At 42.1% G+C, this 13463-nt stretch overlaps 1 protein-coding gene and 1 long non-coding RNA gene across 3 annotated transcripts in view; one reads left to right on the plus strand and one right to left on the minus strand.

Annotated features, from left to right (window-relative positions):
* Window positions 1-6715, minus strand: part of NEBL (nebulette) — a 274542-nt gene extending 267827 nt beyond the window's left edge. The window contains exons 1-2 of one of the 2 annotated variants that reach the window (XM_041122468.1): window positions 6297-6715; window positions 5141-5235 (exon numbers count right to left, since the gene is read on the minus strand). In XM_041122468.1, the coding sequence (XP_040978402.1) occupies window positions 5141-5235; window positions 6297-6365 (164 nt within the window). In that variant the 5' untranslated portion in view covers window positions 6366-6715. The remainder of the gene's footprint in view (window positions 1-5140; window positions 5236-6296) is intronic. The other variant, XM_030008943.2, reaches the window with a different exon arrangement.
* Window positions 6716-8368: 1653 nt separating this feature from the next.
* Window positions 8369-13108, plus strand: LOC115339252. The gene is made up of 3 exons (XR_003922670.1): window positions 8369-8417; window positions 10520-10550; window positions 12607-13108. It is a non-coding gene; the product is annotated as an uncharacterized LOC115339252 (long non-coding RNA).
* Window positions 13109-13463: the final 355 nt, after the last annotated feature.

Raw genomic sequence — 13463 nt, forward strand, 5'->3', positions numbered from 1 at the left:
GCCATAAAACAATCTTGCTCCTTAACCCAAACTCAGTGTTATCCTTTTACACTAAATAAGTTGTTGTTCAATCACAGTTGAAGAGGGAGAATTAGAAAACAAAAATCCATTTACTCTCTGTGCTCTTTTTACTGCAACTCTCAGAAGTGGCCCCATCGTATCAGAAGGATTATTCTTGCTGCTCCTTACCTACTCATTTTCTTTCTTCCTGCCATATTTAAACTGAGAAATAATCACCTGCTGAAATCAACACTGAAGAGTAAGATAACGCTAGCTATTTTTAGTAACAATAATATCATCACACTCCTGGTCACCTTCTAGAAGTTTTCTGACTGGTAGAAAGAAAACCCACTCATGTTTCACAGCTAAAACCAAACTTCTATACACAAGTGCATCTTTCAGGACAATGGATTCCATTTAATGGTCATATTCATCCACTGATTACAAGCAACTGCTTCCACTTTCCAGCCCATCTGACTGTCCAGGAAGTTGTACCATGTTCTTACCATTTCCAAGCTGGTGTAAAATAACTTTGACATTTTTCATCCCACCCCTATAGTATCTTAAAATGTAAAGTTTGACTGCACTTGCAGATTGAAACTGTAGTACAATTCTTCTAACAACATCACAATATTTCAAATGTATTTGCATATCTATTTCCTACTGGCATGAGTTAAAAAGAAATTAAATCTAGAAAAAATAAAGTGAAGATGAGTTTTTCTTCATGTCAATAATCCACACTAAGACTGATGACAGTAGATTTAAATTTTAAAGTTATGTAATCATTCCATATGGTAACTGTCATAAATAAAAACTTGAATGAAGCAACCCTGTGTGCAGGCCATTTCCAAATTTTAGATGCTAAATATTTCAGAAGAATTCATTCCAACAGTGAGGTGGTTTGCCTTTGGCAAGAGGGTATATCAGGTCTGCAGAAGCTTAAGCTATTAGGTTTTGCAGAAATTAAAAAATACATCTCTGTCAGATGTGTTCACACATGCAGGAAGTCTGTTTGCATCAGCAGGTATAGCTAATGCGGCAAGAACATTCCAAAAATATGCATTTCAGCTTCTACATTTTGCATAAAAACTAGCCTTGTGTTTTGGTCTAGTGAATCTGTCAAAAAAGTATTTATATGAATATTCGTAAGAATAAGTTACCATATAATCATCCTACATGATTCAATCATTTAACAAGCTTGAGAACTAGTACACAGATGGTTAGTTGCCAAAATGCCATTCATTTCCTTGCATCATCTTGGTTATTTGCAGCTGGGAAGAATCAGCTCTGAGTTTGCAAATAATAATAACAACAACAACTTTTCTTCTTATCATTTCCATATATATTAAGCAAGTATTTAATAATGTCTATTTGCAGATATTAAAGTGGAATAGGGGTTCAGATTTGCATGAAAGCCACCTTGATTTAACAAATCATCGGATTACCCAAGCCATTTTAATTATCTTAACCTTTCTTTTACTACTTACATGCACATTCAGAGACAAAGAATGGCTCATTCACCTGCTTCAGGCAATGCATAGCACCTGCCTGAACTGCAAAACTGGACCACAAGTCTGAGTCCCTAGTCTCATCAACATTATTTCACAAATCAAGCAGCTCTCTGGCAACATGGCATATCTAAAGTCAGACAGCAAATAAAAGGTAAGACTAAATTTGTTCAGGCAAACCTAGCAGTGTCCACGTGCTAAGTATCTACAAGCTTCAAAATGCTGTGTATGAGGCCTTTCAGATGAAACATGAATGCAAGGGAAGTGAGAAACACAACACCGTAAATCATGAGAGTACTGTACTACTCGGAGGTCCCAGCTGAGATAAAAGCATAATATTCTAAGCACTACACAAACAAGCAGAGATAAACTATACTGACAAACGGTTCACAAATTATGTAAATAACAAAAAAAGAGAGAGAACGAAGTTGCATAATCTCTTCTCTACAAGTAAGAGAACTGAAAGGTTTAAAGGAGATAGATCAAGGAACTTCATGGAAACTCTATGATACAAAGATCATTCTTTTCAAAGCCGTATTACACACAAGCACATCTAGACAAAGTTTTCCTCTCTAACCCAGTTGCAAAATCTTGCATAAATCTACCACTTACAAAATCAGTATCAGAAGTGCAATACTAGGCAACTCAGCTCCTTGACCTGTACCAGTTCTACTACGTCAGTAGCCCAGTTATTACTTTTGCTATCCTCATCACAAGGAACGTATGCAACTATTTAGCTGGAAATGTGGCAAGCTGCCCAACAAAAAACTTGCCCTTAAAAAAGGTGGAATCCTGCATTTACAAATATTTCTGCTCTTTTCCAATGGTCAATGAATTAAAGTATTTCACAATCTATTCCTTCCTGGTTCACTAGTTCCTGTTAATCCATGTGACTTTACTCTCCTCCACCAAAAGTATAGTTTGAACATTCACAAATCAGTATCTTTTTCTTACATTAACAGAAAAACAATTATGTTTTACAGTTAAAGTAACTTCTGATCTTTGCCAGTAATGCAGCAAAAACGATTAATTTTAGCACCTGAAAAAAAAGGGTGGAATATTTTAAGTTCAAAGGTCAAAATATACTCAAGTGCATTATCTAACCTGTGAACTAACAAACAGATACAGAAATTATTGAAGATACATGCTTTTCGACTTGTCCTTACAAAAAGCTAACTACGGCTTCCAAACCTATTAAACAACTTCATGGTATTGCTCTCCCATTCAAATCAGTGCATACTTCTTTACTTTTGTCTACAAATTACACTCTCATTGATGGATGGCCTCAATAAACAGTCTAACAGTAACTGCTCTTTGTCAAGTGCTTGTAGGTGTTTGTATGAGTAAATTTGCATTCTTGTCTTCGCAGATTTTCTGATCAAGCAGTATTTAACATAAAAATGGATTTGCGTCTTACTAATGCACACTGGATAAGACACATCATAATTTGAAATACTGCAACGGCGTCTGCTTTGCAAATAAGTAACCTTCTGAGATGCAAGAGTGCCATGTCAAAATATGGTAATTTAAAGCAACTGTATTTTCAAAACACAGTTTTGCATAAACAAACACCTTATCCCTCCTTTGAAGGATATTAAAGTTTGTTGAAACCACAAAGCACACCTTGGTCTTCCCTTCATGGTTCCATAGAACACTTGAAATTATTTAGATTATTTGATTAAAGTTTCTCTTTAAAAAAAAAAAAAAAACACACCAAACTTACGTTTACCAAAACTTAAGAACAAAATACACATTGCTCTTCTTTAACAGAAGAAACCCATTCTTTCAAGGGTTTACGTTGTTTCTTCCTGTTTCACACATCAAGTTTGAGGGACATGTCAAAGAGAGAGATTATTTTTTCAAGGATCACTGTTACAAAGCTCATTAAAGAAACTACCAGGAAGAATAGCACCTGAACGGTACATAACATATCCATCACCCTTTTTCCCCCTCATCTGTAAATAGAAGAATACACCATGTAGCGTAACTACATAGATGAAGAACTCTCCTACAACAGAAGTTAAATATGCACAGCATGGAAACACTGATGTATATCACAGAGGAGACTTTGTAAACAGTGTTATTAAGAACAAGTAAGTATCTGATTACATAGGAAACATCAAGCAACCAAAGTATCATCACTGAAATTTAACCACAAAACTTTAAGTAAAAGGCACCAAAGTATTATCAGAATTTTAATCACTGTAAAGGATGTAAGCCTGTACTTATACTTCAACTCAAATAGTACCACAAGCAGAGTCCCATCTAGGACCAATAACCCCTAGGTAGTAGTCTCCCAACTTGTAGTCTGCCACCTGTTGAAGCATGAATCTCCCTTCCTACAGAGCTCTCTCTAACAGCAGGTAAGACTGGCAACTGACCACACTTTATTACAAGAGGTCTAGTGTTGCCACCATACACTGTAAAGCACTTCAAGGAAGGCTAGAAATGTATGTGTGCAACTCCATATGTTCCTAAAGCAATCTAAGTACAACTGTGCACATTGAAACAGGTGTTTCAAGTTTTGGCAGCACAGCAGTTTTTATAACAAAACTCATATTTTAGACAGATAGGCACTGACTGGCTTCAATTTTAGCCTGGAAGAAATGAGCATATGCTGTTGAACTATTCTGTGACGGCCAGCCATAGACTGTCTACCTCAACATGAAACAAATATTGTGAGTATAGGAGAGTATTTCTGAAAAAATTACAACATGCCTACAGTTTCAAAATACTGTCTCTTAAAACATATGTTTTAAGTAGGTAAAGGTGAAAACAATAACAATGTATGAATAACATGTAAGATCAAACTTGATTCAAAATTCTTTAGAGATATCCTTCTAATAAAGCATATTATAACTGTTTCTAAAGATTAAAACATACTGCAACGCAAGCAAATCTTAGGACCGTGGTACAAAGAACAATAAGCACCTTTTTTCTACATGTTTCAAAATGCTCTTCTGCAGTTATTTGCAAGCCAAACATCAAAGCACTCTTCAAAATCCACACAACAAAATCTAAAAGTGGAATACAACATGATTATACTCTACAACCAAAATTAATCTATTTTCTTTACCAAAATCTAAGAGAGAAGCAAAATACAAAATAGCATGAAGCATTTGAAGCAGTGATTTTGTAAATATCTAGTTTAGTAATCCGAGATATGTGAGCACCACAACAGTTTTAAAAATAGGTTGTCATGATCTCTAATGGGATATTGTCTCTGGTAAACTACACAACCGAGAAGCACTTTGTTTTCTTATTACAAAATGCTGACCAGGTCCATAAGCCTGAACAGAGTGCTGCATAATGGACAACTGTAATCCAGCAGGCCAATAATGAATGTAATAGAAGTCAGCACCAGATCCGACACCTTCTGGGAGGAAAGGACCTGTATCCTGAGATCTGATATTAAAACACTGCCTAAACACATCATAATCAAATATTTTCATCTTCTATCACTTCAATGCAAGTGGAATACGCCGTCTGAAAAGATACTAAACGGCTCTAGACTGCACTGCTACAATTCTAGATTAAGTTTTTACAGCACGACAATACCTATTTGACAATATCCACAGCCAGGTTTTCTTTTCATGTGCATTTCTGCAAGACTTGACATTTACAATACTCACGCATTGCAATAAGGTTTCTTTTCATATCCTTTGTAGTTATTCATGTTCAGAGCCATTTTGCAAACTTCACAGTGGAAGCATCCTTTATGCCAGTACTGTAAAGAAACATGAAGTAGAATTACTTAAGATACTGATGTTTCGAAAGCCATGTTAGGGCACAGTAAATGTAAGAACACAATTACACGTCAATATTTTGGCCACGCGTTATAGATCTCTGTAAACTACATCAAAAGAATTACTTTCATGCAAAACCAAAGGTGCTCTGAAACGCTCTCAGAAATGTAAATTCTCTGCTAAGGTGAGTGCCAAGACCTCCGCACGCTGACCTTGCCAGGATTATTTTAAAGATAACTGAAGCAGGAGTTTGACATTTTGCCTCATTAAAGAAAAAAAACGACACCGCTCGCTTAGAATGCAATACTATGGGAATAAAATCACTAACGTGACGGCTGGCTTTTTGGTACGCTGAACAGATACTAAATTTAGCACATAATACGGTATTTTCCTCCAGTATCTCCTACCGCCTTGCCTTTCCGCGGACGTTAATTTGGCGCATCTGTCACAGCCTCATTGCTGTTATTTACGGAGCGACCGCGCTCGGCGATAACCGGCACCAGCGGGGGACACCCCCGAGGGACGGGGCTGTCGCCACCCCGCTGCCCCGGCCACCATCCCCGCCGAGGCGGCCATGGCGTAAGCGGCAGCCGAAGCCGCCCCAGCTCGGGGAGGCACCGACAACTACAGCCGGCCGGGGACCGCCTGCAACTTCATCCCTCGGGGAGCCGGGGCGGGGGGAGGCGGACGCGGGGACCCGCCGCCGGCCCCAGGCGCCGTCACTCCCCGTGCGAGCAGCGCAGGGGCTCTCCGGCCCGCCGCGGCCCCCGCTCGCCCGCCGCGGCCCCCGCTCGCCCCCCGCCCTGCGCCAGCGCGGTGACACGGCGGCTGTCGCCCGCCGGCGGCGGTGGCGGCGGCGCGGATGCCGGCGCAGCGGCAGCCCCTGAGGCGCTGCCTTTGCCACCTGCCGGCTCGCCCCGCTCCCCCGCCGGCCCGGCCCGGCCCGGTCCGGCCCGCCCCGCCGGAGCCGAGGGGAGCGGAGCGGAGCGCAGGGCGGGCACACCCGGGAGGCACCGTCCCCGCCCGCCCAGCGCCCCAGCACCTTGTCCAGGCAGTTGACTTTCTCGGTGGGATAGACCACTTTGCCACAGCGGGCGCACTGGGGGTTCATTTTGCGTCTCCTCTCGGGCGGCGGCTCCCGCGGGCGGCGGCGGCGGCGGCCGAGGCTGCTGTGCGGCGGGCTGGGCTGGACGGGGCTCCGGGCGGCCGATCTACCATCCCCTGCCCTGGCGCGGACGCCGGGGGTTCCTCAGCGGCTGCCGGCGGGCGAGGAGGTCATCGGCGGCGGCTGGGGAGGAAGCGGCGCTCCAGCTGACTGCGGCTCGGCAGCATGGGTGAGTGGGCGGGCGGGGAGCCGGTGCCTGTCGCCCCCGCCCGCTCGCCGCCGCCCGCCCCCGCCGCCTCCTCCGTGTGCCTGCGCGCTCGGCTCCCCGCGCCGCGGGCTGGGTGACTCACGCCGAGCCCCGCGCTGCAGCCGCAAGCCAAGCCAAGCCTACCGGCGCGGCGCGGCCCGCAGCAAGGGGAGGGGGAGCCCCGCGCCGCAGCCGCCCCGAGGGGGGCGAGATGGCGGGCTCCGCGCCGCCGCCCTGAGGCGCGGCGGGGCGGGGGGGGGGGGAGGAGGGGGCGCCGCCGGGCTGCGGCCGCCTCCCGGGCGCACCTGCCCGAGGCTCACTGAGGCGGCGTCGGCCCCTTGCCCCGGCGGGAGGGAGAGAGCGAGCCGGGGCCGCGGGGGAGCTCGGCCGTTCCCCGAAGTTAGGCCCGAGGCCTGGCCGTGCGCCGGCGGGCACCTGCCGGGCGGGGCGGCAGCGCCGTGCGGGGCCGGCGGGGGGGGGGGGGGCCGGCGGTGCGGGGCCTCAGCCTCACGCAGGTTTGACACGCGGCCCCGCGGTGCCCGTGAGCGGGGTGAGGAGCGTCTGTACGTTCCTCCAGCTTCGTATCCCGTTTGGTTTTCAGGCTCGGTGCTGCAGCCTTTCCGAGGCTGAGTCTCTCTGGGGCACACCAGCGGTCCCGCGGGGCAATCAATTCTCAGCCAGAATGGTGAATTCAGCTCCTCAGAGCAGGCTGTTGCCATTCATTTTTGACTTGCTCATTAGTGCTGTGGGCACGGTACAGCAAGAAGTCATGCATTTTTCCTTGGCTGTGGACTTGCTTCACTACCTGGAATATAAACCACGCTCAGGAAAGCGCTTAAGCCAATGCAGTGCAGCCTTTCCTGAGGGTTTGGTTGGGTTTTTTTTTTTTCAGTAGTGCAGCACTCTGTGTGGCGCACAGCAAGGACAAATTCTGCACATACTTGGGCATTATTAAGTAATCAGAATGCAGTCAGCTAAACTGGAACACTTGGCTATAATTCTGCCTTAGCAACCCAACTTTTATGCACTGGCTGTTTAAAGGCGTGGGGAGAAACAGTAATTTCGTTGAAATTAATAATATATGTGATTAAATGAGAAATACCTAATCAAGCTTTAAATATTACATGACGGAAGTTGTAGAGCTTCTGCCTCATCTAGACATAAACATCTGGTACCCAATGAAACTCGTAATGTTGAGATGCCGGCTGTGCTGCAAGCAACAGGAAAGCAGATTTGCAGGCAGTCTTGTAAATGCTTATTGTCTGCTTTGTCTGTCACAGTGCAGTAGCAAATAGACAAACTGCTGACCAGCTCCATTTCCATTCCTGCAATCTGCAGGCTGGTCCATTTCAGGGCCAATGCTAGCGATTTGTAGTTCTCAAAAATCCTGAATCAGATTTTTTTTTACTGTTGTTGCTAACCAGGTTAGTTTTGGTCTGGAATTTAGGATTTGTCTCCTCACTGTTCATCACTGACAATAGCATGATAATTTTTCACAAATACCTGAAGACCAATTTGGCCTCAGTCTAAGATCTCCCAGACAGAAATAGGTGCATATGCACCCTGCAGTGCAGATGCAGTGAGTCTCATCATCTGCTACCTCTGTGCTGTACAGATTACCTTACACTTTCTGTTGGACGGTCTGACTGGCGGTGAACAATGGCTTTTATTCAAGGAACTCTGAATGCTAGGCATCTGAGTATGTTGTTAAAGGAAACTTGAATACATGGTAACTCAATGTTTTCTGCAGGAACTGTCATTTGCAGATCCATCTAAGATCACATCTGCGTTGAATTAGGCCCAAGACATAGGTAAGCAATCTCTGTTCTGCAAAGGCTACAGAGTGTGGTGGAGTAGCAAGTCTGTAGTAGGAACTGGGATGGAGACCCAGCTAAATTAATCTCAGATAGAAGGCAGTGAATGTTACTTATATGGAAAAAAAGGCTGACTTAATTATTTCTTAGCTTAGATGCAACCTGATGGCTTATGGGTGAAAAAGCTCTGGAGCTCATCAGAAATAATTAGAGGCATACAGCTTCCCCAAACCGCTAATATGAAATCTTTGAGTTGGAGGCTTCATTCCTGGAAGTTCCAGATTATTAAAATTACATTCAGAGCCTTCTCCTCAGCACGCAGACAAAAATCGTTTGGATGTTACTCTCAGTCTCAATGCTACAATGAAATCTCCCACCTTATTCATGAAGGGAAAACTTCTATTAACCAAAATATCAACACTAAAAATGGAATAGTAAAATCAATAGGAATACCTGCAGTTGTATCTAAATTAAGTGTTGTGGCAGTATGAAAGCATTCCAATATTTATCATTATTTCAGGATCCTTTTATTAACTTTTATTACTTTTCTCCACAAGCGGGGAAAAATAGTGTCTGAATCACAGTCTTCATTTCCACAGCACAGAGCTCTTTCCTTATCATCCACAACTTTTTACTAGCGCTACTGTAATGAAAAGCAGGTTCTTTTGCTCTATACAAACCAGTGGGAGAGAAAAATCTACTTCACCCATGATTGTTTGTGAGAAAGCAGTGAAATGTTACTCATCAGTATTCTTTCCTGAGTAGGTAATGATGCAATGGTAAAGTCCAGCATAAAATACACCCACCGTGCTATGTCACTGACTAAGTGTGAACCAAAGACTACAGAGCACAGAAGGGCAAAGACCTTGTGCTCTAGCTAAAGAACTGTTGCCACAAGCATGGAGACTGTAGTAGGTGGTGGACCTCTAGAAGGGGTCCAGCACTGATTCCCAACTGGTGTGTGTTGGCAAGTTATAAGTGGCATCCCAAGATTTTAAGCTATTATACTTACCTCATCTGGTGCATTTCAGGGCTGCTTATCTAGCCTAGATGATTGAAAAGTGGGTATTTAGCTGAGCAAGGCAAATCAGCAGCACTTGCGAATAGATGCTTTTTTCAGCATGCCTACAGTGGTCCAAGTGAGAAAGACCTTCTGGGGCAGCAGTGTTACAGCATGAGAAATGTTATGACTAGGTGAAATGGTGATTACTAAAGTTCCTATTTCTATGGGGCAATACCATCACCAATTGCATTTTATGTTTGTTTATTTGAGAGGAAGGTCTTCAGTGTTCCTTTCAGTTCATTTGGGTGATAAACATGTAAATGTTTGCTGCAGAAGAAAAAAATTATGGTGGTAGATGATTTCACATGTTGATACTGAATTTTACCTGAGACAGAAAAGTTTCAAAAAACTGTTAAACTAGAAAGTTACCCTATGTTATTGGAAGTGACTTGACAACATCTTGGAAGAGATGACCTGTAGAGGCTTGTTTCTATGGTTTTAGGGATCTCAATTTTAAATCTAGTTCTTCTAAAAGTTTTCTTGGGAACTTCCCACAAAATAAGCTCCTTATAACCCATCTCCCATGACTGGTGTTAAGACCTGTTGGAGCCATCAAGTGAACATCTAAGCATAACAAGAAAGCAAAGGCTTCTGTCTTGCAGGTCACCATGCGTTTCCCAGGCCATACATAAAAGCTCAGAGAAAGTGTTTACTGCCTTCTGTGATCACATGAAGGCATTGTCTTTTCACCCAAATTTCTACAAATGGAGTCTGCTCACAACATTATGGATGTATAGAGCCCTATTGGACAAAATAGGAGTTCATGTAAGCATAGTGATCTATCTTTTTCAAAGCAAAGAATGTGGTTTTCTTTCATTCGGGTATGTATTCATTTAATTACATTCTGTGAACCAAAAAAAAAATGCTGAATGTAGTATGCCCCGATTAACAGCTGATGCCCCACTTGCAGTGTCATCAATTTGTCATTTTTCTGGAATAAATATGACAGTATGTTCTTATACTCTGAAGGACTGTTGTAAAAATAATGTTTGGTATATTTCACTGATTTTTCATACCTGACCTGTTCTTTATACAGGTATAAAAGGTGGGATAACTGACAAATTAAGGTAATGTACTTAAAATACTATCTTACTGCTATAGCCAGCTCATAACATTTGTGTATAAGCTCCAGCAGATGATAGGTATTGTATCATATTTAAGTGGATGGATGATCTCATGGTTAAGGCACTGCATGGAGAATTGCAGATGAAGCCTCCGAGCAGTACTGCAACACAGATAAATAATACTGAAAGAGGTTTTGTGAAATTCTGTGGCTGTCCTAAATTATGTAGGAACGGAAAACATTAAACCGATATTGTTTGGCACAGGAGTTGCCAGTCAATTTTTGACCCTTACTGTTTGAGCTTACATTTAACCACATAAAAAAAGAAACTGCATAGTTACATTTCAAATAGGAACAATGCAACTTTAATGTGACCTTGTTTAGAACTACCCAGGGTGCTGTTAGAGAAATGTGCTTTTGAATTCTCCACTGTGAAAGAGTAATTTATACTCTTAGTATGCAAGGGTCAGTAGAGGTAAGTTTTAAACTTCAGCTGTGGAAAAGCTAAAACCAAAAGTGAGAGTTTTCCTACCAAAACCAGAACAAAACCAGCAATGGTTGGACTTTGTTATTTTCTGTAATACGATCCAAACAACACTGCAGTGGAATCTCAATATGCGTTTTCAGAATTACTCAATCTTTAGCTACTGAGATTAATCTAATAGAGTAAGGAAATACTAGAACAAAAATGGTTAGTCCATCACCAGCAGTGTTTTCTGTTCTTGGGATCTCCTTTCTTCACTCGAAAAGCATGCAAACTGAATACTGCATCCCACAATAGCTATATGCTTAATAAATATATAAAAAAGTAGTAATGAAGAGTCAGCATGACTATGGAATTGTCCAGAAGAAGGGGCTTTTAATCGCTTAGCGTTAATGTTGCAGTGGAGGTTTCTATTACTTTATGCATGGGGTCAGGATTTTCCTTTATTAACAGGTCTTCCAGGATACCTGGATGATAATTTCTCTTCAAATTATGAAGGAAAAAAAAAACAAAAAGGTTTTGTCTTTATGCTTTACTGAAGACAAAAGGTAACTGTAATAAAGCTTAGTAAAAATGGGCCAGTTACTTGGATTATGCTGAACAGAAGGTTGTTACCTAGCTCATTTGGTTTTGTTTGAACCTAGAATAGCTGATTTATGAGAAAAAAGCAGATTGAAAACTTCATTCAGGTGCAAATCTTATTACCTGTGTCCATATGTATGTGTTTCAGAAAAAGCAGTTGGCATCTGTGAAGCATACACACTATAATTCAGGTCCACAAAGCAGGTAGAGTTCTGTGGATAGCAATACGCAGGGTATTTTGAGAATTTGGCAGGGCATGCTTGAGTGTTAGCTTTTTTAGCAGGCATATCTAGAGATGGAGGCAAATGAGCACAACTAGGAAGCTGTAACCATACATCCAATATTTCATGAATTGTGTTTTCAAGTGATTTGAGAACATAGAAACAGTCAATGGTTCAGTGACATATTCTAACAAGAGAGGTTGGGGTGCCTGTGCACCCTTCACATTAAACTTGCATGTGTATAGTTTGAGAGGAATGAGCAATGCAAACAGGTGCAGGCAGAGCACAGCAAGAGCTGTGTTCCTCACTGCCAGAGCTACACTGGTCCCAGTGCCTCAGTTCAACCATTCAGTCTATCATTTCGTTTGCAGACCAAGGTGAGGAAGTCGCAGAACCCAAAACAGTGTTTGCATAGAAAGTAGTCTGAAGTCTGGAAGCCTTCAAATTGAATTTCCATATTCAGTGACAGTGCTTAGAATAAATATACATTATTAGTAGTCTTTTTTTTTTTTATTCCCTTCTCTCTGTTACAGTCTCTGTAATTTTTCAATCCAGTTACAGCTAAGAGGATGTTCCAGCCACATAAATGGAGCAAACCTTTTTATTTTATGTATATTGCACTGATTGTGTTGGGATTTTTTTTTCCAGCTCTGTTTTTCCTCTCTTTCTAGTCAGAATTAGAGATTCCTACCATGTTTTGCAGGAATAAAAGCAAATTAAGAAGAAATAAGGATTAGGGGAGATAGAAAGTCTCTATATTTTATTTCATACAGGAACTAAATTTCATGAACAAGTAATTGATACAGGAATGAAAACCCATCATCAGAGCTCTTGGAGAAGCTGAAGGAGAAGATTTTCTTCAGTCAACTCTACTACCCTGTGTCAAGAATCAAAGCTAGTTGCTTAATCCCAATCCAAAGAGATTTTCAAAAACTTTACACCACAGACAACCAATCCAACACAGTCCGGGCAAAAGGCCCTGTGCTGGACTGTCAGCGTATGGAAGGACAGAATGTTAATTATTCATTCTGTTTTAATAGCTATCACTTTTTGTTTGCTGTGTTGATTAAAAGTATAAAGCTACTTGGTTTTGCTTATGAAGATGAAATGGAACTAAAAGATTATTTGTTAGTTCTGGATATTGTTTACTGGCCTATGTTTAGCCTGAGAACAAAATAGGAATTTAGAGATAGAATTAGGGTTCTAAACTGAATTTTAAAGCCTAATGAGAGGGTTCTGGTAGCTTTGAATAAAAGGACAACAATGGCATTATTCGTACTGTTGTGTATGCAATGACTTTCCCATTATTTCCAGAAATAGTAGTTGAGTAGCTTCCTGCCTAAATAAACAGTTCATGTAGATGGAACTTGGTCTATAAAGCTTTTTAAAATAAGGTTTCCTTTTTTAAACTGAACGACATAGTGAAATACAGGAAGGGTTGGGCTGTGATTGGACCGGATTCTTGAATTTAATGTTTTAAAAGGTTACGTGACCAGTTCAGAGTAACTAAATATGCTTACTCTGTAGATGGCCTGGAAGTATCATAGGGAATACGCTCCCTCCATTGCCAAAAGAAACAGCCTCTTGTAATAAAGATACAGAATGATTAACAAGCCTGACTCTGGGCTTC

The sequence above is a fragment of the Aquila chrysaetos genome, chromosome 3, assembly GCF_900496995.4.
Source record: "Aquila chrysaetos chrysaetos chromosome 3, bAquChr1.4, whole genome shotgun sequence".
NCBI lineage: Eukaryota > Metazoa > Chordata > Aves > Accipitriformes > Accipitridae > Aquila > Aquila chrysaetos.